The 27,945-nt window shown below is 45.4% G+C and overlaps 3 protein-coding genes across 3 annotated transcripts in view; 2 read left to right on the top strand and 1 right to left on the bottom strand.

The window, feature by feature from the left end:
- Nucleotides 1-234: 234 nt before the first annotated feature.
- On the top strand, nt 235-8,249 carry APEX2 (apurinic/apyrimidinic endodeoxyribonuclease 2). Its single transcript, XM_058535892.1, has 6 exons — nt 235-484; nt 1,490-1,573; nt 2,576-2,756; nt 3,307-3,453; nt 4,209-4,278; nt 6,947-8,249. Exons 1-6 carry the CDS (start codon nt 331-333, stop codon nt 7,853-7,855), a joined length of 1,545 nt encoding a protein of 514 aa, XP_058391875.1. The 5' UTR covers nt 235-330; the 3' UTR covers nt 7,856-8,249.
- Nucleotides 4,239-27,945, top strand: part of FAM104B (family with sequence similarity 104 member B) — a 257,977-nt gene continuing 234,270 nt past the window's right edge. The window contains exon 1 of the mRNA XM_058535894.1: nt 4,239-4,278. Coding sequence (XP_058391877.1) covers nt 4,265-4,278 — 14 coding nt within the window. The 5' untranslated portion in view covers nt 4,239-4,264. The remainder of the gene's footprint in view (nt 4,279-27,945) is intronic.
- On the bottom strand, nt 9,248-26,567 carry ALAS2 (5'-aminolevulinate synthase 2). The gene is made up of 10 exons (XM_058535891.1): nt 26,387-26,567; nt 25,609-25,731; nt 24,677-24,784; nt 21,780-22,002; nt 21,023-21,207; nt 18,224-18,403; nt 15,440-15,604; nt 14,606-14,874; nt 13,355-13,517; nt 9,248-9,526 (listed from the first exon to the last, which is right to left on the bottom strand). The coding sequence occupies exons 1-10, from the start codon at nt 26,565-26,567 to the stop codon at nt 9,363-9,365; spliced, it is 1,761 nt and encodes a 586-aa protein (XP_058391874.1). The 3' UTR covers nt 9,248-9,362.

The following is a 27,945-nucleotide window of genomic DNA, read 5'->3' as shown; positions in this document are numbered from 1 at the left end:
CGACTTTTGAGCAGAGCAGAAACGCAGTCAGACTCAGATACTTGGGCCAGTGTGCAGCGGAAGGAGCAGGAGCCCAACCGAAAGCCTGCCTTTCGCCATTCATTCCCCCTAGGCGACCGCGCCACCCCGTTCACCGTCTGCTCTTCCCACCAATGAGAACTGAGGGGCTTGAAGCCCCGCCCCACGTGCGTCCGACCCTTTCGTGGCACGCACGAGAACGCCTGCGCAAATGCGCGCGGAGGCCTGGGCCTGGCCTATTTCGGGACGTCCAGCAGTTCGCTTGCGCCTAGCTTTGGCGCGGGCTGGGAGGCGTTGCAATTCGCTGTCAAGATGTTGCGCGTGGTAAGCTGGAACATCAATGGGATCCGGAGACCCCTGCAAGGGGTATACGAAGAGCCCAGCAACTGTACTGCCATGGCCGTGGGGCGCGTTTTGGACAAGCTGGATGCCGACATTGTCTGTCTCCAGGAGACCAAAGTGACCAGTGAGCGCTCAAGAATCCAGGACCGCCTACTATACTTTCCCTTTTCTGCTAACTTTTTCCCCTTGCCGCATCTCATTTCACTTGCCCATTTCTCTATCTTTAGAGTCCTCCCCTTAGATCCAGTTCAGAATCCTGATCCCCTCCCCCTTAAACCCCTATTTCTCACTGCACCTAGATCTCCTAATTCCCACTTCATCTCCTGTCCTCAGCAGAACCTTAATTCCCTCCCCCTGGCAACCTCTATCCTCGTTCAGAGCCTCTAATTCTCACTTCTGCTGTTGCTGCAGCTCAGTCGCCCTAATTTCCTGCCCCCTCCCCACATTGCCCATCTCCCACTCCCAAGTCAGGGCCCTTAATTCCCCCTTCCTGCCCCCAGCTCAGATCCTTTAATTCCCACCCATCTTTGCCCCCAGCTCAGACTTCCTAATTTCCTCATTTTACACCTCCATCTCAGATCCCCAGTTTCCCTATCCCTACCCTCATCTCTCCTCCCTAGCTCAGAGCCTCTCATCATTCCTACCTCATGTCCCACCCCAAGTTTAGACCCACTAATTCCCTCTCCCACCCCCAGCTCAATCCCCTGATTCCTTCCCTCTCCCACCCACTCCCCTCTGAGACTACCTAACTACTTTTCCCTCCATCCCTAGTTCAGATCCTCTAATTCCCTCTCTGTCCTACCTGCTACCCCCAGCTCAGATTCCCAGTTCCCTCTCGTTTCTTCCCATTTTCCACCCTCAGCTCCCTCCAGTCACCTAGTCACCAAGCCTCCTCCCTCCTAATTCTTCACCTCCCATTCCATGGTCTCCCCCCTCCTTCTAATTCTGATATTAATTCTGTCTCTAGTCCCCACCCTTCTAGCTCCCCCTCTAATCATAGATACTTCATTTTCTCTCCCGACTTTGGCTCTGATGTGTGCAAGGAGTTAGCCGATAACTGTAATTCCAGGCCTTCGTGTGTCCTGGGTCTTAGTTTTATCTCTGACATAATCTTACATCTTTTTTCCAGGAGATGTACTGACAGAGCCCCTGGCTATCATTGAGGGCTATAACTCCTATTTCAGCTTCAGCCGGAACCGTAGTGGCTATTCGGGTAAATGGGGCTTTCTGGGGACCTTAAATTAGTGATGGAGGCAGGAGGGGGAAAGAGTTTCCAATATTTGATGAGAAGGTAATAAGAAACTTAGGTTTTTAGTTCACAGAGCTAAAGCCACATAAAACTATGTGAAGGATAGGGGCCAGCCCCGTGGCATAGTGGTTAGGTGTGCGCCTCCACTGCTGGTGGCCCGGATTCGGATCCCGGATGGGCACCGAGGCACCACTTGTCAGGCCATGCTGTGGCGACATCCCATATAAAGTGGGGGAAGATAGGCACAGATGTTAGCCCAGGGCCAGTCTTCCTCAGCAAAAAGAGGAGGATTGGCATGGATGTTAGCTCAGGGCTGATCTTCCTCACAAAAACAAAAACAAAAACAAAAACAAAACTATGTGAAGGATAGTTTCTGTGTTTAAAATTATCCTATTGGACCTCAGAAGCACAATAGTATGGTGCTTAATTGTGTGAGCTCTGGAGCCAGACTGCCTGGGTTTTAATCCTAGCTTACTTCCTAGCTGTGTACCCTCTGGCAAGTTACTTACCCTTATGCCTCAGGGTCCTCAGCTGGAAAATGGGTATAATATCTACCTCCTAGGGCTATTACAAGGATTAAGTGAATTAGCCCATCTGATAATAATAATAGCTAACACTTTTTGAGCACTTACCGTGTATCCATGTAAAACACTTAGAATATTAGCTGTTATTAGTCTGTGGATTTTTATTTTTATTGTTATTATTATTTTATGTATGTATTTTTTTTTTATTGAGGTCACATTGGTTTATAACTTCTGTGGCTTTTTTAGAAGAAGGAACTGAGACTCCAGGGTTTGAGTAGACTTGGCCCAGGCTCTAGGGAGCCATTCATGGCCCTTGAGTTGGGAGAGTCCTCAATAGAGCCACACTTGATGAAAATGACTCAGGTGACCTGTGTGGAGGCAACAGGTTGTGCAACAGGTTATTGGCTGCCAGGCCTACTGAGAGTACCCTGTCTGTCTCTAGGTGTAGCCACCTTCTGTAAGGACAACGCTACCCCAGTGGCTGCTGAAGAAGGCCTGAGTGGCCTACTTGCCACTCAGAATGGGGACGTGGGCTGCTATGGAAACATGGATGAGTTTACCCAAGAAGAGCTTCGGACTCTGGATAGTGAGGGCCGGGCCCTCCTCACACAGCACAAGATCCGGTAATAGCCCTCAAACCCCTGTCACTGAGCACTGCTGGTTCTACTCTGTGAATGTGGTGATTCTGAGGCTCACCTTATAAACATGCATTCACCATGGGAAACTTCCCAAACTTGCCTTTCCTGTGCTCTAGTCCTGTCTGGGCTACTTACTGTGTGACCCTGGGCAAATCATGTTCCCTTCTGAGCCTTGAGTTTCCCATCTCTACAGTGGGGGTTGGCTGGGAGGTCCAGCTCTCTTGTTACCACAGGTACCTCAAAAGCAACTTAGCCAATGCTGAACTCGTTGCCCCAAGTTGCTCCTTTTCTGGGTGTCCTATCTTTGTGAATGGCAGCACCATCACCTGGTACCTGAGTGTCATTAGATGCCCCTCTTTCTGCCTCATCTGTAGTCAGTCCCCAGGTCCTGTGCATGCCAGCTCATTCATGTCTCTCTATGCACTTCCTTCACGTCCATCCTGCAGACGGTCGTTAAGTGGAAGCCACATGATGTGGGGAGGGAGGGGAGGATTGAAAATGACCCCCGTCTTTGAGGGAGTTCTCTTCTCCCCAGCACGTGGGAAGGGAAGGAGAAGACCTTGACCCTAATCAACGTGTACTGCCCCCACGCGGACCCTGGGAAGCCTGAGCGGCTGGCCTTTAAGATGCGCTTCTATCGCTTGCTGCAGATCCGAGCAGAAGCCCTCCTGGCAGCTGGCAGGTACTGCAAGCCTGGGCTGCAAGGCTTCCTTGAGTTTGTCCTGGGTGTCCAGCCCTGTGTCAAGCTCCTTTGGAAGGGATAGGGGATCTTTGTCTTTTGAGTTCCTTCACAGCCTAGTTGCAGACACCAGTATGCTTATCTGAATAGGCCCTGTTCTTTAAGAGCTGTGAGGACCAGGTAAAGTGACACAAATATGGGTTTTGTACTCAGATACCTCTGAGCATCTATCCTGGTTCCTCCTTTTACTCACTGTGAGCCCCAAGGCTAGCCCTACCTCTATTTTCTCTTTTGTCAGATGAGTATATGAATCCCTACCTCACAGAATAGTTTTAAGGATGAAATGAGATGAAGAAGGTACAGTGCCTGGGAGCAAATGAAAAAAGTGTTGTCCCAGGGAGGGACAAGAAAGGGTGGGTTAGAGTAATCAAAGGATGCTTCCTAGAGGAAATGGTACCTGAGCTCAACTTTGAAGGACCAGAAAGATGCCATTAAGTAGAGATCAGTGAGATAATCATATCTAACAGGGAATGATGTCACCTTTGGAGATAGAATTGGATTGGTCAGGCATAAAAGGCAGCAAGGTTATGGTAATATTAGAAAGATAGGCTTCCATGAGTTGCTGTTGGCTCCCATCTTGGCCTCAGTGTAGGAGGTGGCCTATCTGAGCTCTTGGGCCCAGGAGAAAGTAGATGGGCCAAGACTACTTCTTCCCTTTCTTTAATGTCTAGTTGACAATCCTACATTGTGTTTTTCAGCCATGTGATCATTCTGGGTGACCTGAATACAGCCCACCGCCCCATTGACCACTGGGATGCAGTCAACCTGGTAAGGCTCTCTCTATGCCCCTAGCCTCATGCCTGATTGTAGTTCTAGTCAGCTAGCGAACCCATGCTGTTTTTTGGCCCAGGTGCAGCTTCCTTCATGGAAAAGCAGAGCTTAGTTTGTAATACTATTCTCAAAACACTGAGGATTGTTCATTCATTCAATAGACGTTAACTGACCCTGCCCCTGGCCTGGCACTGAGCCATGTGCTAGGGACTCAGTTACTAGTGAGTTCCGGCTCTTGGCCCCTCGGAGCTCTCAGCGTGGTGAGGGACTATGGACACATGATCAGCTAATTATAGAATGGTATCTTCAGGGATGAAGCAGAGATGGCAGCCCAGGAGGCTAGGGGAGCCCAGAAATGGGATTCCTGGGCCAGACTGGATATCAGGGGAGGCATCTGAAAATGGCTGAATCTTAAAAGATGAATAGAACAGAGCTTTGGAGTGGGAGGAGCAAAGCATTCTAGCCTGAACAAAGGCTGCAAGGTTAGAATTTGCCTGGTGAGCATGAAGAACTGCAAGTCCCATTCTTGTTAGGGGGTGACATGGGAAGGGAGATGAGTGGCAGGAGATGGGGCTGGAGAGCCCTTTGGGGGCCAGATTTCGAGGGCCTTGAACTCTACATTGCCTTGACCATTTCCCTAATTCACAATTTCCTGCTCATGAACCTTGAATACTTCCCTGTTACCTCTGTGATGCAGAGAAAACATTTAGGCCTGGCATTCAAGGCTTTTTGTGGTCTGTGCCCAGTCTCCATTTCCATCCTCAGTACCCCTACACACTGTGTCCACTCCAGCCAAGTCATCTCCTCTGCCCATTGCAAAAGTTATTCTCGTTTTGGCTTTTCTCACTGTACCCTGAATTGGTGGGCATTCCCTCCCTTCTGTCTTTTTTTCTTGTATGAACCTCTCATCTCTGAGTCCCTCTAGGCCAATGGTTCTCAACGCCTGACAGCATATTAGAACAAGGAGCTTTTACAAAAATGTCAATACCTTGGTGCCTTCCCAGTCCATTTAAATCAGAATGTATTGGGTGTGGGGCCAGGGTAGCAGTATATTTTAAAAGCTCCCAGGCTGATTTTATTGTACAGTCATGCTTGAGAACCACTGCCCTAGAATCTCCAGGCCAGTTCTCATCTTGGCTTGCTTCATGAGGGGAGAGATCAGTAACTTATGCTGGAACAATCCAACTCAGCACTGGGCTTGACTCAAAGAAGGGGCTGTAGGAAGATTCCTTGATTAGTTTGCAGAAGAGCCACATAAACATAGATGTGGCTGCCAGCTAGGAAAATGAGCAGAAGTGAGATAATGAGAGAATGGTGGTGGTAGTGTGGTGGGGAAGGGAGTATACACTACAAAGTCTGAGCCTTCAGTCCCTCCCTACCATATTCCTCATCAGGCATTTGCTCAGTCTCTTCTTTCTGCTTCCTGTGATAGTGTCGTATACCTTTATGCCTTCTCTCTTTAGTTCAGAACTATCCTCGATCTCTCAAGTGCACCTCTTACATTCTTCCTTCCAGGAAAAGAGAATTAATAGTACCAGGTCACATGACACACACAGTCTTTCCAAAATAGCAGAGTATGTCCACTTCCTAAAAGACCAGCTCATCTAGTCTTCTCATCTCCCTAAATGGCACCATCATCCTCTTGGTTGCTCCAACCAGAAGCCTGGGAATCGTGTTAGTGTTGTCCTTCTTCTCAGTGTCCCCCCTTCCCACATTCAATTAGTCAGTGAGTACTGTTGGTTCTAGCTTCAAGTCATCTCATAATTTCATTTTTGTCTGTCTCCTCTGGCACCACCCTAGTCTAAGTGACCATCATCTCTTGCTTGCATGGACTATGATAGTCATCTCCTGCTGGTATTCTGGCCCCTGGTCTGGTCTCTCCTCAAGTCTTTTGGGTATACTGCCCCTTCCCTCCACAGGTGCTTTACAGAGGCTGTTCTCTCGGTTTGTAACAACCTCTGCCGGGGTTAACTCCTGCTCAGCCTTCACTTCTCAGCTCCAGATCTCTTCCTGATAGGAAGCCTTGTTAGTCTCCAGGATGAGATCAGGTTCCCAGTTTGTCTCTAGCATCATGCCTGGCATATAATCAGTGTTCTTTGAACATGGTTGCATTGAATGAGTGGGTAGGTGGATTGAATGGATGAATGAATTGGGGATCACAGCCAAAGGAAGTATTCAGACATAGATCCCTGGAGCCCCTCAGCTTAGGAGGGAGGGATGGCCAGTGAGGGCTTTGACATACACAAGACAAGCCAAATAGTGCCAGAGGGTTTAAATGAAAAGGCAACAGTCTTCTTAACTCCTAATCCCAGCCCTACTTCCTAGAGATAACCACTTTTAACTTCCTATTTTCCGTTTTTTAGGTGAGCAATTCTGAGAATTGCTTTGATTAAGCAAACAACAAACTTTCAGATTTGGCATTTTTGGACTAGTACAATGCAGATGTAGCTTGATGCAGAGGGAAAAACAAGCATGGGCTTTTAAATCAGTAAGGATGGAAATTGAATCCCAGCTCTGCCAGTTCTGGACTGTGTGACCTTGAGCAGTAGTCTTCTTTGGAACAACCACATTTTCTTGTCTGTAAAATGAAGCAATTAGTCTAAGTCCCTTTCAGTTCTAGACATATAGTTCTGCCTCTCTCTTCATCTTCCTTCTCCTTCCCCAGGAATGCTTTGAAGAGGACCCAGGGCGCAAATGGATGGACGGCTTGCTCAGTAACCTGGGGTGCCAGGCTGAGTCCCATGTAGGGCCCTTCATTGATAGCTATCGGTGCTTCCAGCCAAAGCAGGAGGGTGCCTTCACCTGCTGGTCAGTAGTCACTGGCGCCCGCCATCTGAACTATGGCTCCCGGCTTGACTATGTGCTGGGGGACAGGACCCTGGTCATAGACACCTTCCAGGCCTCCTTCCTGCTACCTGAGGTGATGGGCTCTGACCACTGCCCTGTGGGTGCAGTCTTGAGTGTGTCCTCTGTGCCCGCAAAACAGTGCCCGGCTCTATGCACCCGCTTCCTCCCTGAGTTTGCAGGCACCCAGCTCAAGATTCTTCGCTTCCTAGTTCGTCTCGAACAAGATCCTGTGTTCAGGCAGTCAGCGCTGCAGCTCAGCAATCAAACCCAGGTGCAGATGCGCCAAAACAAAGCCCGTGTGCGCTCAACCAGGCCTCGGCCAAGTCAGGCTGGCTCCAGCAGAGGCCAAAAAAACCTGACAAGCTACTTCCGGCCATCGTCCAGCCATCCCCAAGCTTCTGCCGACTTGGAGCTTCCTAGCCTGGGCACCCTCCTGACCACAAAGACCCAAGAAGGGGAGGTGATGGCCAAAGTGGCGGAGGAGCAGGCCAAGGCTTCAGAGGCCAAGGATGATAAGGAGGTACGGACCTTGTTCTGGAAGTCTGTGCTGGGGGGGCCATTGCCCATGCCCCTCTGCGGGGGCCACAGGGAGCCATGTGTGATGCGAACTGTGAAAAAGCCAGGACCCAATTTGGGCCGCCACTTCTACATGTGTGCCAGGCCCCGCGGTCCTCCCACTGACCCCTCCTCCTGCTGCAACTTCTTCCTCTGGAGCAGGCCCAGCTAAACCAACCCAGGCCTAGGGATGTCTGGCTTGGTCAGCCCTGTACATGATCCAAGGCCAGCTCCCTCCTGTGCTGGCTCTTTCTCCTCCAAGGTCTCCTTCCCCTCCTCCTCCTCCACTTCTTCCTCCTCCACCTTCCTCAAGGACCCCTCCCTTTCCTCTTTTTCTTCCTCCTCTAAGGCCTGTCTTCCTCTCTCTTCTTCCTGCCTAGCTCTTCCTCATTGGTGAGCTTCTTGTGCCTTAATGCTGGGACCCAGACCCCCACCCCACTTCCCACATTCCTGTCAGAAGTACACAGGAACCAGTTTCCCCAGGAATTTGTGATTTCAAACCTCTTCCTTCCTTGCTGGGAAATTTATCTGTGCCCAAATAAAGTTTGTGTCTTTGTTTTAGTGTACCATGTCATGTGGACATTTTGGATGTGCTCCACGAAGTTGAGTCAGAAACGTTATCTCAATAACTGGGTTTGCCAGCTGCCTGTAGCCTGATAATATAACTCCCAGGGAGAGGGGAGGAAGGAGGAGTGGTACTCACTGTAAAGATCTCTGATGAGTTGTAGCGGGTCCCTGCATTGCTAAGGTTGGATCAGCAAGGGAGGTGGGTGGGGTGTGGCAGAAAACTCAAGTGGGCTATGTAGACTTAAACCAGCGCTTCCCAACTGGTGTGTCCCACAGCTGCCACAAATGAGTTGCAGAGTGGAAAGAAATGGGTCCCTCAGCCCTAGAGTTGCCAGAGAGGGCCAGGAATTGCACAAGTGTCAGGAAAGATTGCCTCCTAGGCATGTCATATCGTTAGTTCACCCAAGCGTGCCATGCAAATGTTTTTTGTGCGCTGTGACCTGGAAAGGTTGGAAGCATTGCCTTGAACAAGTTGCTTGCTATATAGCCAAGCCTCTTTCTCACCTTGGAAAACAGGGCTGGTAAGTCCTGTTCTATAAGGTGCTGTGGGAGGAAAAGAGGATAATGGATTGAGGAGAACATCCATCCATTCTCTCTGCTGGGAAAATACCTCTGAAGTTTTGGGGAACCACTTCCCCCCTCGAGGCAGTTTGGTTAGGGCTAACTCTCTCTGGCTTCAGGAACTACCTGGGGCCTGGGTTTCTAGGTCTACCGGTAAAGAGTCAATCCCTGGATTTTTGTGGAAACTATTGGGAAAGAGCCATTTCAAATAAACCTGCTAAGTGTCCTAGCTCTTTGTGCAACTCACTGTGTTGCACAAAGTTTTTGGCCATCTCCTTCCTGTTTCTGGATCTCAGTTTCCCTATCCGTAAAATGGGTTGGTCAGACCAACAAGTGATCTGTGATTTCTTCCTGGCTCTGCCACTTGTCTGAGGGAGTCAGGTATAGTGCAGTTGTCTGTGTTCTGTCCAAAAAAAGGGCTACAAATGCTGTTTGCTCTTTATTTATTTTCAGACTCAAGTAAGCTAGAGCCACACAACAAAGCAGAGGACGAAGGAGGCCCAGCCCTAGGTGAAGTGCAAGTGATATGGGGATCTGAGGCAGCTGGCTTCTCAGGCATAGGTGGTGACATACTGGGGCCCCATGTTCCCAAAGTAGGAACGTTCCCACTCGCTCATGAGCTCAAAGTGCACAGGACGGCGACAGAAATTGCAGGCAGCCATAGACACATCCTGGAGGGGCAGCCCCACCTCAGTCCAGGCTACCAGCAGCTTCTCTGAAGGTGGTGAGGGGAGGGGAGGGAAAGAATTGGTTAGACTAGGTCTTCTTAATCCCTGTGTCACAGTACAGATGTGCCAAGATATTGATCCATTCAACCCTTTGAGATGTCTTGGAAGCCAAAGTAGCCTCCTCTGTTCGCTCCATTGTGTGCTATGAATTTTACCATTTGTGTATGAGTGCTGTGATGTATAAAAGATTGGGAAGCACTCATTTGACACAATTTGAAGCTGTTCTGGCCTGGCCTGGACCACTCCCTAAGTACAGGGCATGCTGTAGCCCAAGAAGTGAATCCATTTGCTTGGAAATTCCTAGCTTGGAGAGGAAGATGACACTGACAGTAACCACACAGTGTCATCAGTGCTGTGACCCAGGAGCCTGGGGCTGGGGGTGTTCCTACTTGGAGGGGCTGGGAACCCAGAGGAGAGAACCTGACCCCACTGTCTGAAGTGCCTCACGTGTGTGCCAGGGTTCTGTCCTTGGCTTTTTTTAATGCTCACTCCCTGGGTGATCTTGTCTAGTCTCATGGCTTTTAAGCACTCTCTATATGCTGATAATCTGAAATTTTCATCTCCAGCCCAGACCTCTCTCCTGAACTCTAAACTTGTATATCCAATTGGTTTTCTGTATCTCTACTTGAATGTCTAATAGGCATCTCTAACTTAGCATGAGCACAACTGAGCTACTAATCTCCCTACCCTCCACCAAGCTTACCCATCTCAGTTCATGGCAGTTCTAGTTGCTCAGTCCAAAAATTTTAGAGCTATCCTTTATTTTTCTCTTGTACTTCTACCACATATCCAATCTATCAGCAAATGCCCTTGGCTCCACCTTCAAAATCTGACCACTTCTCATCACCCCCATTGCTCTCATCATGTCTGAGCTACCATCATCTCTTACCTGGAATATTAGAGTAGCCCTTAATGGATGTCCCTGCTTCCGCTCTTTCTCCCTTTCAGTCTATTCTCAATATAGAAGTCAGAGCAGTTCTGTTAAAATCTGAGTCAGATACGTCACTCCTTTGCTCAAATCCTTCAAAAAGCTTTCCATTTCAGAGTTAAAGCCCAGATCCTTCCAACGGCCTACAATACCCTGCACAATCTGGCCCCACGTTTCCCCTCTCTTCTCAGTTTTCAATCTTTTTCCCTCTTGCTTACGCCACTCCATCCATACTCATCTTTTTATTGTTCCTCAAATACAAAGGGAATACTCCTGTGTTACGGTCTTCCCTGCCTTAGGCTGTTCCTTCTGCCTGGGATGCCCTTCCCTTAGATATATGCCCAGCTAACTCCTTTCCCTCCTTCATATCTTTGCTCAAGTGTCACTTCAATGGTCTCTACCTTTAACACTATTTAATGCTATAACTCTCCTCTAAACTAGCCCCTCCCCCCCAGCACTTCCTATCCCCCTTATCCTGCTCTATTTTTTTCCATAGTGCTTAGATCTACCATGCTATATAATTTGCTTATTTTTAAAGTGTTTTTGACTATTTCCTTCCACTAGAATGTAAACTCCAGAAGGAAGCAATTTTGTGTCTGTTTTGTTTACTACTGGGTCCCCAGCACCTAGAACAGTGTCTAGCACACAGTAGGTTCTCAATAAGTATTTGTTGAAATAATGAATGAAAGGATGCCTAAGTCTAGAAGATGAAAGGAAGTAAGTCAGAGGAAGGAGTGAGGGAGGGTATTCCAATCAGAAGGGAGTGTCATTAGCAAAGTCCCAGAGGTAAGAAAGTAGAGCAAAATGAGAACTACATGTCATTCAGTGTAGCTGGAGAAATAAAATGAATGTGGGGAAGAGGTGAGATTATAGAGATCACCATGTTGAAGACCTTAAATACCATGCCAAGGAGCTTCAACTGTTCTACAGGCCAGTGGTCTCTGAATTTTGGACTATATATCCTATCAGTACAAACATTTTAGCATGTGCTTCCAATCTATGTACGTTAATATACTATATACATGTATCATTGTCAGTCTATATATTAAAGATCAATATCGGTAATGCTTAACTTTCCATAAAATTCTAATAAATCCCCTCACCCTATAGATCATCTTGTATGCTTCACCTTGGAGACCACTGCTCTAGTCTAAACAGTAGGGAAACATGAAGAGGTTTAAGCAAGGGAGCTACATGGTCAGATTTTTACAAAAATCCCTCTGGTGGTCAGTATGGAGAAGGGATTAGAAAGAAGCAAGAGAGAAGCAGGAAAATTAGGAGGAAATCACACTGACATGGATTAAAGAAGTGGCAATGGAGAAAAGAGAAGAGATTTGAGAGAGATTGTTGAGGACATTTGCAGGATTTCAGGATGGGTTAGCTGTGGGGTTGAAGGACCATGGAGTCATAGTGGATACCTCTCATTTATTTCCTGCTCTTGCATAAATGGACACTCAGAGAACTGAGAGTACTGGGAGCTCTGTAATTGAAGCCCAGTGCAACTGAGAGGACTGAGCGAAAAGTTCAGAAGTCTGGATCATCAGCTCAGAGAGGTAGCAGACCTAGTGGTTATGACCATGGATGTAGAGACAGACTCCCCAGTTCAAATCTAGTAGCTGTGTGACCTTGGACCAGTTATTGTATATTTTTATGCCTCAATTTCCACATATATAAAATAGAAATGCTAATAATAGCATCTCTATACCATAAGGATTAGATGAGTGAATGCATATAAAGTGTTTAGGACAGTGCTTGGCACATAGTAAGTACTTAATAAATGTTGGCTAGTGTTATATGATATTTTTAAATGAATGAATGAATGGTGCCTATCTTGTCTTCCTTGAACTCTCATACTGCCTACGCTCCAGAAAAACAGAATGACTCTTGCCAATGCATGCTCTCTGTTTTCCTATCGCTAGGTCATTGCTCATGGAATTCCGTTATTCTGGAATGTCCTTACACGGTACCACATGTACTTCAAGATGCAGCACAAGGACTTCCTCACCTACAAAGCCTCCCTAATTTCACTCTTCCTACGCTCTCTAGCCATAAATGAGCGCTCTCCCTCCATCTGCCAGAGCACTGGAGCTCATCACACTGGACCAGCACCATTCAAGTGTGTGTCTCTCCTCTGCTAGACCATCAACTGCCTACATGTCTTTCACCCCACAGACCTGGAATGAGCACAAGCTCTATGCCAGGCCCTGTGCTAAAAACTGAACCCAACAGGAATCCAGTAAACTTTGGGTTAATTGACTAAATTGGCATCTTTCAGGATAAAACCCAAGCTACTCAGTCAGCTCTATAAACTTCTCAACCCAGTCCCTGTCTTGTGTTGTCTTTGTAGATGCGTAGACTGACACTCCTCTCGCCCACTCCATTCCTACTGCCCTACATTCCAGTAGCATCTGCTTATTGTTCTTGAAATATCCCAGGCTGCTTCTCACCCTCCACTTTGCCTTTCTTCATGTTCTTCCCTCTACTAGGAATACCCTTCCACAACCTCTTTCTTCTCTTGGTTTAATACCATTCACCTTGCAAGACTTGGTTCAGGTGTCACCTCCACTAGGAATCCTGTCTTGAATCCCACAGGTTGGGTCAAGCCTCTCCTCTCTGTTCCCACAACTCCCCCATGCACTGGCTTTGTTGAGCTTTGATCACCCCTTGAAGTCATTGTTTGTGTCTGCTATGGCCTCCTCAACCAAACTGGAGCCCTATGAGTCTAGTGACTGTTTCTCATTCATTATGACCCAAGTATAGAGTCTGGCACAAAATAGATGTTCCAGAAATATATTTTTAAACTGAATGGCATCCATTGTCTCAACTTTTTCAGATCCTGGGGCTCAAAGGAGGGAGAGTGCTGTAGGCACCCATGTTGAGGACTTACCCACAAAGTCTTCCATCATCTGAGGGCTGTGGTGGGGGGAGGGTGCAAGGCGCAGCAGCTCCTCACCTCGGGGGACAGTTGGGTAATTGATGGCCTGCACATAGATGCCATGCTTGGAGAGCAGGAGATCACAGATCTTGCTGTTCAGTGCTGCATCACCCACCTGGGCTCAGGAGAAAAGCCTGTAAGTATCTACTGTTCTGGCCCTACTATCACTAGCTCCATTAAACAGGTGGAGGGAACCAGATCAAGGAACACCACTGAATTTTGGGACAGATTTTTTCATAAGGGGCTTAGGAGCAGCTCTAGAATTTCTATCAAGGAGTCGCTCAGAGGCAGCAATCAAATTTGAAGGGGGTGGGGTGGAGGTGGTGTTAGGGACCTTGTCTTGAAGCTATTTGCAGAGCAAGCACACTGGTTTTACTTAGCTAATATGTTAATTTGAGGTGGTCCTGGGAAAAAGCCACCTCTGGGGTGCTGTGACTGGGTTAATTAAAAAAACATATTTATAAAAGCAGTCTTTCGAGGGAATATTGAGTTAGCCCAAGGAGCAGTGACTATTTCTTTCTCATCTGTAAAACAGTCACAAAAAAGTGTCATTCCCACACCCCAACTTACTGACACACACAAATAGGTGTCATTTAAGAAAGAAGTAGCAGTTCATTTATAAAGGCAGTAAACACTCAAACATAGTTGCAAATTCAAAATAGCAGCTAGTGCAAGGGCTTTTGATTTTATATTTTCTGACTTCAATCCTCAGTAAGAAATACATCTCACACCATGACTGTACTACACATATACACATACACACATACATGTGCATATACATATGTACGAAACGGAAACAAATTTCTCATAAAATGATACCCTTACTGTGTGTGATATACTACATTTTCTATTCTATTTCTTTTATTTTTTAATGCTAGTCATAACCCACTAAACTGATTTCAAGACCACTAATTGTCTTGATCCACAGTTTGAAAAACACTGAATTATAGGCCATAGGTACTCAATATTGTGAGGGTCAGGGCAGTCTAATAAGCATGACATAATAGCTAACCCCTCAAAAAAATACTGGTTAATCCAGAATGGCTGATAATTTTTCAAAAAGGGTAACAAAGCTGGCAATAAGGAAGACGGTTAACAGGAAAGCAAAGAGTTGATGACAGGAGCAGGTGTTGGTTTGCTGGGTGTGGGAGGACTCCCAGAAGAGATAGGTGGAGAGGGCAATGGGCAGGGTGGGGCTCTCACCCGGATAGGGATGATGTGGCTTGGGCAGGGGATGACAGGAAGACCCCTGTCCATTAGTAGCTGGCGCATATGCTTGACATTGCGCTGGTGGGCTCGCCTCAGGGCTTGTCCCTCCTCTCCCTTGAGCAGCCGCACAGATTCCAGAGCCCCAGAGAGCACCATGGGAGGCAGTGAAGTGGTAAAGATGAAGCCAGCAGCATAGGAGCGCACCATGTCCACCAAGTCACGGGTGCTGGCAATGTAGCCGCCCACACAGCCAAAGGCCTTGCCTAGAGACAAGGAGGAGGAGGGTTTGCACAGACCCCATTATCAGTCCCTAGAGGAACAGGATTATGCCCCATGTAATATAAGGAGGTGCACCAGAAGTTGGAACTCCAGACTCCCTTCCCAGGCCTCTGCTCATCTCTCCTGTCCATGATAAAGCAGACAGCTGATAATTCTGCTGCTTTGAGATAGGACTTTCAAGGCCTGCCATATGCAATGACTAGATAGGCAGGGACTGGGTGGGGACCTTCAGTTGGTTAGGTCCAAAAGTGGAGGTAAGATGAAGTTTTGGGCTGGGGTGGGGCAGGAGTTTAGAGCCACAACGCTCCACTTATTGAGTTGAACCTGCCTATTTGTCAGCTCAGGGGTCTTCTCAAAAATCCCTTCCAGACTTTCTCAGCAATTCTGCAGTGGGATGGGAGTGGAAGGAGGGAATCCAGGAGTTCCACAGCCTGGGGCTGTGAATTCTACCCAAATAGCTCTTGCAGCTTTGGGGAGGAGGAAGAAAAGGGTCTTGCAGGGGCCTCCTTTTTGGATTGTATATGAGTGCAGCCCAAGGCACTTACTCACCAAGAGTTCCGGAGATGATGTCAATCTTGTGCATAATTCCATCACGTTCTCCAATCCCAGCACCTCGGGACCCATACAGTCCTACAGCATGAACCTCATCTACGAAGGTCAGAGCCCCATACTGGTGGGCCACATCACACAACTCTTCAAGGGGACAGATGGCACCTGAGAAAAGCCAAGGAATAGTGGTAGGAGATCATAACCTTTCCCTAGCTCCATTTCCAGCATGGAATTTGTGACCCCTAACTACTTTGGATTGGAAAAGGGGGAGGATGTACACCCTCAGTTGGGACCGTGCCAAAGGATGTGTTGATTGCCTTCGCCTCACTCCAACCCAAGCTGTGTGTGTGTGTGTGTGTGTGTGTGTGTGTGTGTGTGTATGTGTTTTCCCCAGCCTGTGATCAAGGCTTGCCTCTCTGTCTATTTTTACTTCATTCTGACAATGTCTGTCCTCTTGTATATGCATTTTCCAGCCTCTCTCTGCTTATTTTGTTTTTTTTTTTCTTTTCCTACAAGTCTGTGCATTTCCATCTAGGGTTGGCACTAGTCTATATGATGCCTTTGTTTAAATAAATTGAAAAAAGTCACCTTTTGCTCCAGGTTAATGCAGTCCTGATTTCATACCCCATTCACACCCTCAGTCAGGTGCTGTTGGCAGCCCTGTCAATATCTTTATTCTTCACTGGTCCTCCCCATTTCTATCTTTCTGGCTTTCTGTAACTATCTCTTTTCGTAGCCATTTCCATCTTTGTGTCTATGTCTCTATTTATCTGTCTCTGCCTTTGTTTTTCTCTCTCCTCTCCCCTTCCTCCCTCTCTGTCTCTCTGTCTCCCTCTTTCCCTCACTCCCTCACCTTCCTCCCTCACTTCTCTTCAATCTTTCATACTGTTTATGTCCCTTTCTGTCTACCTCTCTGACAATCTCTCTGCTTCAGACTTTCTTTATCTGTACCTTTGTGTCTCTGAGTTTCTTTGTGCCTCTGTCTCTTTGTCTTTTCTATGTCTCTTGGGGAGTGTATTTATCTTTCATCTCTTTCAATGTTGTTACCTGAGGTCACCCTCCCACAGGCTCAGTCTCAATCTATTGAATGAAGGTGAATTAGAAGTAATCTGTATGTTCCCCTCTATTTCCCATACAGATTTACCATTTTTTCCATGTTATTCTAGACATCCTCTATGCTAGTAGTTGTTTATAAGGCCTTCAAATGGCTGTATCATATATAGACTTTCTGGCCACTCTGCATATACAAGAACCCACACCTTCTGCCATTTCCTATCCCTGGAAATTACTGAGGTGCAGGAAGTTAGAATATAGAAGAAACTTCTTCGGGTAGAAACGGGGGCTCCAGGCCAGGATTAAAGAATGTGAGCAGCTGGTGGGACAACATGAAGGCAGACAACCACAGGAGATGGAGCTCGAGACGGAGAGGACAGTGAGATGGCTCAAGCATCATTTCAATGGGAGAAATTTAGCCCTAGGACTGACAGTTTAGGCAGAATTTCCAACAAAAAATTAAGGAACCGTTCATTTGCAAAGATAAGTAAATAGAATGGTCCCAACATGGTTTCCACTAAAGAAATAATGAATTAGAGTAGTCTCAGTGGTAGAAACATAATCTTGGGATGGTTTTACTTTCTTGCTAGTTGTAGAAATGTGGGAGTAGGCACGACAATAAGTTCTTCACATATGTTAACTCATTTAATTCTCATAGCTACTCTATTATCATCACCTCCATTTTTCAATAAGGCAACTGAGACACAGGGCAATTAAGAAACTTACCCAAACTAGTAAGCTGTCATGCTGGGATTTGAACATGGATAGTCTGGTTCCACAGCCTGTGGATCCTCATTACATCATGCTGATGGCATTTACATTGGCTAAATCAGAAAATACTATGGACTCTCCTTTGTTTCAGTTGGAAAAGTGACAAACTGAAATAAAATGAGGACCTCTTTCCTTTAATAAATCCAGAAGGTTATGCCTAAAACATGATTTCTGTTCAAGAGAGGCAGCAATAGAATGATTTAGGCATTGTTTCAGTTGGGGGAAGAAAAGAAGTAGGAGGGTAAAGGTCATTTATTTCTACTTAGATCATAATGAATTGAATGGCTTCCATCATATTTAATTCTTAAAAGCAGATATTTGACCTTGGGGAAAACCGAGGCTCAGAGAGTTAAAGAATTACCCAAGTTCATAGAGCCAGTAAGTGCCAGAGGTGGGATTTGAACCCAGGTCTCTCTGACTTCAAAACCTGTTTTGATTTCAATGGTTCATACTGGACCTTGAAAAAACTCCCAGGCAATGGTTTGTAAAATTTTCCATTGCAGAAACCAGACACTGGGATGATTGATTTGCACATCATTTTTAATGGAAGGAATGTCGTGTGAAGGAATTAAAATCATACAACCTAGGGTGAAAATACTCACTTTGGCACCAATCTACAGAGTTCTCCAAGACAAATCTGGTGCTGTCTCTGAACTTTAGTTTCTTAACCTGTAAGATCAGCATAATAGCTGCCTCCATCCTTTGGCATTTACTGGCTGTGTGACCTTGGGCAAGTTACTTAACTTGTTTGTTTCGCAGTTTCCTCGTGTAAATAAATAGAAATAATAATAGCACCTACCTCATAGAATTCTTGTGAAGATTAAGTGAATTAATACATGTAAAATACTAATAATTTTGCCTGGCATGTGATAAGCACTCTATAAATATTAGCCGTTATCATTATCATCATGGTTTTTGTGAGACCAACATTAGTAACCATACACTCACACATATACATACCATCCATGGAGTGAACAGTCTCGAAGGCCACAATTTTGGGTGTCTCAGAGTTAGACTTCTTTAGAAGTTTCTTCAGGTGGTCAGGGTCATTGTGCCTGAAGACAAACTTGGCTGCTCCACTGTTGCGGATACCTTGGATCATTGAAGCGTGGTTGCCCGCATCTGAGTAAATCTCACACCCTGAGGAACCAGATGCATAATTCTTAAGCTTCTGTCCCAGTATTCCCACTTCAACCTCAGGACTGACCTGGCAGGGGCAGAGAGCCAGCCCTCCCCTCCCTTTGAAGATCCTCCTCTGCTTCCCTCTCCTCTGAAAGCCCTTGTGACACCTCTTCCTCCCTTGGAAGAACTCCCCTGCCCTGAAATTCTGACCCCTACACCCTTCTCTCCAGTCATTTCTAACATTGGTCTGGCCTCTGACTATCTTGGGGTGGAAGAAATTTTAATTTCCCGAGAATGTCTAGAGTTTCCTGAGGACAAGGACTATGTTCATTCTCCCAGATACAAGATCAAGCATTGGAAATGAGTTTATCCCAGGCAATGCTTGTTGACTTGGTCTGATGCTAGATTCTTCCTGGTCTAGATGAAATCCCACCTCTTCCAGGTAGCATCCTTCTGCTTATAGTTACAGAGTGGATACTTATCAGACTTTCACACTTTGAATCATAAGGTCATGACATGTCAGAGCTTGAAGGGCCATTAATGACCATGGAATCCAGTCCCTTTTACTGTACACATGAGGAAGCTAATGTCCAGAGAGGGGGAGACTTTTCTCTAGGACCTGAGGAATGCAGGGCTTTTTACTGGGCAGTGCTGGGAGGGCAGGTGGAGGTGGGAAATTGGACTGACATCAAGGAACCTTGGTCTTTCATTAGAGTAAGGGATCACTTCTACCTGAGGAAATGAGGCATGACTTCTTGGAAGACCTGCCTTGAAGGACAAGTACACTGGGAGGTTTTTGACAGCATAAACCACATGTTTTTATCTTTTTGTTTCTGGTACACAGTATAAAGTTAAGTACACAGTAGATGCTAAGTAAACATTTCTTGAATGGATGGATGAATAAATAAATAACCAATTTATAAGTGAGTGAGTGAATATATGAATGAATATATTAGAGGTGTCAAAAGATGAGACTGAAGAGGTAGGTAGAGGCCAGATTATTAAGAGCTTTATAAGCCATGATAAGAAGTTTGGATTTGGTCCTAAGGGCAATGGGGATCTATTAAAGGGTCTTGGGCAGGGGAGTAACAAAGATAGGTTTGCATTTTTAAAATATCATCATTCTGACTGCTGTGAAGAGTAGATTGTAGGTAGGCAAAGGTGAAATCAAGAAAATGATGTTGCTCTAGGCTAGGATGGTGGCAGTGGAAATGGAAAGAAGTTGAAATCTAATGCTACAGGAGGGGATTCACTGAAGAAATTCCCAAAGATGTTGGATTTAGTTGGGGTTATGTGTGACTTTAGAAAAAGTTTCCGAGAAGCAGTGGGAATGTTTACAGTGTGCTGAAGAATCAGCAGGAAGTGAGGAAGTAGATAACAAGTGTGGAGACTTCTCTCAAGCAGTTTGCCTATTATAGAGAGGAGGGAGATAGAGCAGTAGCTAAAGAGTGATAAGGAGAAATAGTCTTTTGAGATGCAAGAGACTTCAACATGTTTAAAGAGAGGGAGAGACTAAAGATACAAGAGGGAGAGAGGAAACTGATAGATCAAGGTTCCTGAGGAGGTAGAGGCAAATGGGACACAGAGCCCCAACAGAAGGATTAGTCAACAAGAAAAGTTCACCTCTTCCACTGTGATAGGAGAGAAGGACTAAGGAGAGGATATGTGGGGATGCTCGTGAGTTTGTAGGTTGTGGCAAGGAGTTGAGGACATTGCTGCCTGAGGTCATCTATTTTCAGTGTGGTAGGAGGTGAAGTCATCTGCGATGGGTGGGGGTGAGGTGGAGTTATGGGAAGGCTGAGGAGAATGGGAGTTTGGCAAAGCTGCTCTGGAGACTTGGAGAGCTGATCATGGAAATAGGATTACCAGACAGCATAGAGGACCCGGTAAAGGTTGAGGACCATGAGGTTTTAGTGGCTCCCACCTGAGAAATTATGTAAGTCCAGGATTTACATAGGGAAAGTGGAGAATTTTATTCATCTGGGGTTGGGGCTGCAATGAAAGGATGACAAGCATATGAGTTGAGGACATTATTGGCTAGAGAGTGGGAGAGTGTGAAGAAGGGATCCAGGTGGGATCCAGTGTATAAGTGATGGGATTGGCTTTAGGCAGAAGAAGAGATGCACCTTCAAATTGTAAAAGGAACAAATGAAAGAAGGGTAGATGAGCAATCAGATAAGCTTGTAGGTTTGGTGGCTATAAGTTAAAGGAGTTCCTGTACAGTGGCTTCTGTTTTCTTTGTGATGTAAAATCTGAGGTTATTTGCTAGGAGTGAAGGAAGAGGTAGTCACAGGTTTTAGAAGGGAGAAGAAACTTTCAAAAAAGCTGATGTAGGGACATAAAAGGACTGTTTTTGAGTGTTAAGAGGCCAGTTGAGTTAGCAGGTGACAAATTTATGGTGTTACCCTTCTGTGAGGTTGGGCAATGTTCCTCAGTAGTGGTCTTCAGCCTATGTGCAGAAAGAAAGAAAGGAGAGGGATATAGTCATCCAGTGTTGAGGATATGCAAGGTGGGTAAGAAGGAAGGGCAATAGGAGCAAGTGAACTCAGAATAGAGGGAAGAAGTGATGGAGGCAGTGAGACTGGATGCTGTATTGCAGGATACCAGCCCTGAACAAAGCTCAGGCCTCAGGCTTACCTGGCAGGATCTTGGCCAAGGTGAAGAGAGTAGAGTCATTGGCCACAAAGCAGGAAGAGAAGAGCAGGGCTGAGTCCTTCTGGTGTAGCTCAGCCAGCTCCTGCTCCAGCTCCACATGAAACTTACTGGTACCTGAGATGTTGCGGGTGCCACCAGCTCCAGCTCCATGACGCTGCAGGGTCTCCCTGGCCAGGAGAAAACAGAGGAGAGACATGGAAAGAAGAAACCCTTGTCAGATACTGAGGAACTATGTAAGTTTGTCTTCCTTAACGGGGGTCAATGTTGACTTAGTGATCCTGTATGAGCTGTGTCCTATGTGACCAAGAAGAGGGCAGGATGAGGACAATGGGGAGACCTGGATCCTCCTTCTCAGGCTGAAGGCACACAGGAATGAAGGGAGAAGCTAGATTGAGCTTGAGAAGCTTGAAAGACCTTCTAGAGGAGGTCACACACCATCTCTGGCAATACTCATTCCTCAGCCAGAGTAAGAGCTCATGGAGAGTGAGCCTTCCTTGGTCTCCTATTCTTTCCTCCATAGCACTGACCACCCAAGAGTTTGGAAAACATGGTTTGTGGACTGACTTAGTTCATATCTGAGGATTAGATATGCTGTAGAACCTTGGATAAAAGGGGTCCAACTTCAAGGGTGGGTGGAACTCAGGTTTCCACTGCCAGCTCTGCATTTTCCTTCCATGTGTGGCTTTGGCTCTTCTCTGAATGCATCCCCACAATTAATGGCCCAGACCCTGCTACTCACTGTGTGGCTTGCAAGACCCGAGGGTGCCGGCTCATGCCCAGGTAGTCATTACTGCACCAGACAGACACATCCTTTGAGGCCTCAGATACCTCAGAGAAGTGTTGGGCAAAAGGGTATGCATCAGCCCAGCGGTTCACAGTCTTGAACACACGGTAGGTGTGGTCCTGTTTCTTCTCCATGATCTTGTCCCTGAAAAACTGGTCATATCCAAAGACATGGTTTCCTGCAGGAGTAGAGATGGGGATGAAAAGAATTCATTTTAAATCACTTCCTGGCTAGTCCATATTTTATGCATGCTGTTGATTTTGAGTTCTCCAATTCTCTTTTCATTTATTCATTTGTTTGAGCAGTCATTAACTTACTGGGCTACATTAACTCTCCACTACTTCTTTCAGCCATCCCTTTGCTTACTCACTCACTCATTCACTCAGTAATTTATTCATGTATTCACTCAGGCTTCCTACCCCTGGCAAGGCCTCATCTCTTTTCTCAAGGTTAGTGTGGCAGCCTCCTTACTGGGATCACTACTTCCAGTTTCAGTGGAAAAAGTATTAGACAGATCTAGTTTCTAGTCATCACTCTGCTACTTCCTAGTTGTGTGACCTTGAGCAAGTCATGAATCTTCTCTCTTAGTTTTAATTTCTTCATCTTTAGAATGGGACTAATAATACTTTCCTTGCAGAATCGTGGGCATCTGATGACAAACGGAATGTAATACACTGAAACTAATGTCTGACACATAGTAGTATTATTGCAACTATAGTAATAGTAGTAGTAGTAATAATAATAGCTAATATTTAATTATATTATTATAACCAACATTTAATATGTGCCTATTAAATGTAATGCCTTCTTTTAGGAACTTTATAGATATTATTTCATTTATTCCCCCCAACAACCCTATGTGGAAAGTTCTATTAGTATCTCCATTTTTCAGATGAGGAAACTGAGGAATAGAGAGGCTAGGTAACTTGATCAAGGTCATGCAGCAAGTAAGTGACCTGCAGGTAAGTAACCTAGAGTCCACTTATTTAACTGCTACCACCACAAAATGGAGCAACCTTATTTTCAGGATAAATTGAAATAATCTATGCCAAAGGGCTTGTTAAACTCTAGAACTCTATATATGAGACAGAAATCATGATTCTTGCAGATGGCAACTTATGTGGTAGGGGTGTAAATCGGTAACATCTTTGCTGCAAGGGTGTTTGGAAATATGCACATACTGCCATACCTAGAGAAATATTTGTAGTATATTTAACAGAAAAATGATTGATAACCAAAATTTATTTTAAAAAACTCTGGAAAATTACTATGAAAAAATGTCAACCTAGTAGAAAAATGAGCAAAGAATATAAACAGACAATTCAATAAATGTAGAAAAAGATACTTAATCAAGGAAAATCAAACTTCAAAAACAAATTTTTACACAGCAAATTGATAAAGATTTAAAAGTTTGATAATATCAAGTGCTGGAGAGGGTATGAGAATATGAATGCTCTCTTTGATAACTGGCACACTACTTTGGAGGACTAATTGGCAATATTTATTAATATTGAAAATGTACACACTCTTACACCCCAAGAATTTCTACATCTTAGTGTCTATCCTAGAGAAACCCTTGCCTATGTGCATGAGGAGGTACATTCAAGGATGTTTCCTGCACCACTGTTTGTGATAGGAAAAATTGGAAGAAACCCAAAAGATGAATGGCTAAATAATCTCTAGTATATCCATATTAAGTCTAAGATAATACTATATATTATTTTTGGGTACATTTATATGTATGTAAAACCAACATACAATATAAACTGGAAGAATACACACAAAAAATTGGAAACAATAACCTGAATTGTAGGTACTTGGTTAACTGAATGATGTTGCATCCATGCTACAGGACACACTTCAACCATTAGTAATTATTATGCAGCTCTATATTTAGGGACATGGAATGATGCCCATGACATATTGTTAAGGGAACAAAGCAAAATAACAAACTCTGGGTAGAAGAAGATCACATTTCTAATAAAAACATGTGTGTGGAGGGGAGTATAGGAGGGGTGTGTGTGTGTTTGTGTATGTGTGTGTGTGTGTTTACTCATAGGAAAATATCTGGAAGAAAATATAATAAAAAGTTAATGATGTATGGTGGAACTCTGAGTGACTTAAATTTCCCTCTTTATACTTCCCTGTATCTGTTGAAAAATATTTTACAATGAATCATATTCCTTTTATATTAGGAAAATAAAACAAATTCCATTATGAAAAATGAATATAGGGGCTGGCCCGGTGGTGCAGCGGTAAAGCGTGCACGCTCTGCTTCGGCGGCCCGGGGTTCGCCGGTTCAGATCACGGGCGCGCATCGACGCACCGCTTGTCAAGCCATGCTGTGGCGGCGTCCCATATAAAGTAGAGGAAGATGGGCATGGATGTTAGCCCAGGGCCAATCTTCCTTAGCCAAAAAGAGGAAGACTGGCATTGGATGTTAGCTCAGGGCTGATCTTCCTCCCACACACACACAAAAGAATATAAACACATGCAAGAGAGAAAAGGGCTCTCTATGAAGGATGAGAGTTTTTGAGGGCAGCATGGAGAAGAAATAATAGGAATAAACCTAATATTTAATGAAGTCTCATAACAAGCTAGAAACACTTCCATAAATGTAATTTTATTTCCTCCTCATGTAAACCTGTTGAGGCAGGTATTAAAATCCCACTGAAGAGAAAATGACTTACTTGCCAAAGCACATAGATCCAGCAAGAACCAGCGTTAAAATTTAAACAAAGACTCCCTTTGATTCCAAAGTGCTTCCTTACCATTTCCTTTACTGTGTCATAAGCCCTTTCAGCACTCCTTCCATATTCTTTCCCCCTTTATTTCCACCTCAGCAAACTCACCAGCCATGTTGTTCTGAATCAGGTGTGTGACCTCTGATATTTGCTCTGGCTCCTGGGGAGTGGAGAATGGCTTCCTTAGGCTGGTTAATGCCAGAGAGCTGGGCAGGTCTGAGAAGGAATGTGAGATTCATTGGCCATGAAGAGAGGAGGAAAAAAGAAAGTACATACCATCCTCTTTAAACTCAATACAACATATGAAAATTCAAGTTCATGAAGTACAGCAGAAATATTCTACAAAGGGTGCCCCTACTCATGTCCCCAGTGGAGATTCCTGTGTCAAGAAACCTTCCATAAGGTGAATCACACTTCTTCCCACTAAGACTTTCCCTTGGGTGAGGTAACTGGGGAAGCCACCCTTGGTCTTGCACTTGAGAGGTAGATGCAGGGCAGTGTACCTTATTCTTCTTTTCTGAATGTCATTAAAATTCAATTTTGAAATTTTTACCCTTAATGATATCCCAAAAGGGCCTATGAAAGATGTCAACAGTGTAGCCATCTCTCAAGTGGATTATCTTGAGTGGTCTGCACCAGTTGAGTTGACCTGGGCTCCATACCCTTCTAAAGGATGTACCTGTTTCCAACACTTACTGTTTCATACAAATACAGATTGTCACAGAATGGTATTGCTTAAATGTGGGAGCCCAGCCTATTGGGATCCATTTAGCCACTTGTGAGAGAGAAGGCAGAACTCTATATGGCTTATTTTAGACTAATGGCTAAAAGTTACAAGATCCTGTGCACATGTGTGTTGGTGAGGGTGCATTTCAGTGTACAGTCTAAGCTATTGCCTACCATGTTTCCCCTGGAAAAAACTGGAATTCCCATCATGGGGTGTGTACTAGCTGTTCTTGGATTAGCCTAGTTCAAGACTGTGATGAAGTGAGTTCAAGCATTAGGAGTAGCGGTTGGATGAGGTAGAACTTGACTCCAACCTGTCTTGAAAGTCTTCACATCCTCCTGGACTTCCGGGGCCGCTTTCTGCACAATCTTGCTCTTCCCATCCTGGAGTTCTGACAGCATGAAGGGACAGTGGCTTTTAGCCCAAGACGGAGAGTCTATACAAAGGTAAAAGAGTAAGTGGAAGTGCATTTCTAGCCATAGGTTCAGTTTAACAATATTACTAAGACCTACTATATCCCAAATCTCTATCTCAAACTATGGTAGAGACACAGAGATGGATGAGTCTGGTCCCTGTGCTAAGGGAGCTCCTAAGCTGGTGGGAATGACACACACTGAAGACACATTATGAACAGTGCTGAGATGGGAGGGAGGACATGGGCTGTGGAAGTCTAGAAGAGGGAGGAGACATGACCCAAAATTGGCATTGGACAGGCTAAAGGTCTAGGTGGGCTTCACAAAGGAGATAAAGTGTTGCATGAGAAATAAGAGGTACTCTGGTAAATGTTATGGGAAAGGGTCATTTGACAGCAGTGAAGGCACAGAATCTTGAGATAGTAGAGTTGGTCCAGGCAATTTTAAGTAGTTTCAGCATAACTGGAATATATAGAGTGTGACAGGCATGAGAGTGAGACTCTTTTTAGACACACTGGCAGAAGTCAGATCCCAGGTGTATTTTTAGGACAGCTCATTCTGCCTTGATACTTTTCATGTGAAGCCTCTCAATTATTAGGCAATGATGGCCAGTATGATCTGGAACCTTGTCTCCAGGACCTAGACATTCTCCCCCATTTGCCAGCAGCCTCTTCTTACCTCCTCCAGCCTTGGTTGCCTTAAGGTGGATTTGAGAACAGATTGGTTCATGAGTGGCCAGGATGGGACAGCGTCCAATACCAAACAGGAACTGGTGAGTCTTAATCACCTTACCCAGGAGGCCTGTAGGGCCCCGGGCGAGCACTGGGCAGCACCGTAGTAATATGGCTGCAGCCACCATCTTGAGCCCGAAGTCCTGCAGAAGATGTGGAAGAGATGAGAGTCCATCATAAAGTCCTGGCCAAAAGCCAAGGGTCATTCCTGTGTTTGGTTGCCTTTAGCTTCCTACCCAATTCTTGCTGACCTCCCCAGAGAAGCCCTTATTGTCCTTCCAGAGTAAGAACTTTCCCAATGTTAAAATGTACCAATAGAGCAGCAGAGAGAAAGAAATAGGAAACTGACCACTAGACAAAGGAATGAAGGAAAGAGTTCCAACTGGAGGTCAGAAAGCCTGAATTCTGACTCAGACTCTGCCACTGACCCCATCTGTGATGGTGAGGATCGTTGAAGTGTGATTCTGTGTGGCAGCATGAGAGTTGACAACCCACCAACCCTTTGATCAACACTTAATGCCAAGAATCTTGCTAAGAATATTGGCCTCAGCCAAGTGAAGATTCAACCTGCTAATGCAGACAAATGCTATTGACCAGGGCTCCTGAGGCTTGGTCCAGAGTGTTTCCTGAGCATGCCCAGCCAGAGAAGGAGAAGGAGGTTGAGGCCACAGGTACCAGCTTAACTAGATTCAGGAAATAGGATGAAAAGGCAGGCCCTAGGCCCTAGGCCCTACAAACCATGTGCCACCAGACAGGTGTTTTGCTGTCTTTGGATTTGCTCCTGAAAGGGATGAAAGCAAGACCCAAGGGGTCTGGGAAACAAGTCTGCGGGTGAATGAAAGAGGCAGAGGCTAAGACAGAGGAGAGAAAGGGAATGGTGAGAAGATCAGAAAAAAAGAAACCAAATACACATACCAGGCATTAAATAAATACTTGTTGAATTTGGGAGTAAATTAATGAATTAATGGGGACTCAAATGGAGGAAAGAATAAGAGAGTAGAGAAAGAGTCAGAAGAAAAGAAAAATTAGTAAAGATAAAAGGAGAAAAGTGAGAGAGAACAAAGGTGCAGTGGTAGTGGTGGAGTTAGAAGAACAGAAATTGTGGGAGAGAAAAAGATCAAAGCTGGAGGGAAAGGGAATGGGGTAGAGATAAGAACAGGGAGAGGAGGAGTGATCCAGAAAAACAAGACAAGAGGAGGATGATAAATATGAAAGGATAGGGAGAGAGACTGAGATGAGAGAAAGAAGATGAAAGAGAGAAGAGAGAGAGATTGAGTGACAGAGAGAGCAGTGGTAGAGGCAGAGACAGATAGACAGAGGGACACAAAAGGGACATGAGGAGAGATCAAGGAGCATAGAGGAATACACGAAGACCCAGAACACTGAAAGCAGGAGAGGAGAGAATCCAGCAGGAGCAGAGAGTCAGTCAGGCACAAAGATAAAGGAGAAATGCTGTCAGAGATTGGGGGTAGGGGAGCGCAACATAGAAGAGTTAGGAGAAGAGGA

The sequence above is a fragment of the Diceros bicornis genome, chromosome X (genome assembly GCF_020826845.1).
Source record: "Diceros bicornis minor isolate mBicDic1 chromosome X, mDicBic1.mat.cur, whole genome shotgun sequence".
Taxonomy (NCBI): domain Eukaryota; kingdom Metazoa; phylum Chordata; class Mammalia; order Perissodactyla; family Rhinocerotidae; genus Diceros; species Diceros bicornis.
The sequence above is the reverse complement of the archived record's forward strand: the minus strand, read 5'-3'. Positions and strand labels throughout refer to the sequence as shown.

Excerpts from the sequence above, each read along its gene's own strand:
- ALAS2 (XM_058535891.1), bottom strand. The coding sequence starts at position 26,567 with ATGGTGGCTGCAGCCATATTACTACGGTGCTGCCCAGTGCTCGCCCGG. Across the intron at positions 25,732-26,386 it reads GGCAACCAAGGCTGGAGGAG|ACTCTCCGTCTTGGGCTAAA; the intron begins GTAAGAAGAGGC and ends ACCTTTGTATAG. Across the intron at positions 13,518-14,605 it reads GCCACATCATCCCTATCCGG|GTGGGTGATGCAGCACTGAA; the intron begins GTGAGAGCCCCA and ends TCCTGAGCCCAG.
- APEX2 (XM_058535892.1), top strand. The coding sequence starts at position 331 with ATGTTGCGCGTGGTAAGCTGGAACATCAATGGGATCCGGAGACCCCTG. Across the intron at positions 2,757-3,306 it reads CTCACACAGCACAAGATCCG|CACGTGGGAAGGGAAGGAGA; the intron begins GTAATAGCCCTC and ends TCTTCTCCCCAG. Across the intron at positions 3,454-4,208 it reads GCCCTCCTGGCAGCTGGCAG|CCATGTGATCATTCTGGGTG; the intron begins GTACTGCAAGCC and ends TGTGTTTTTCAG.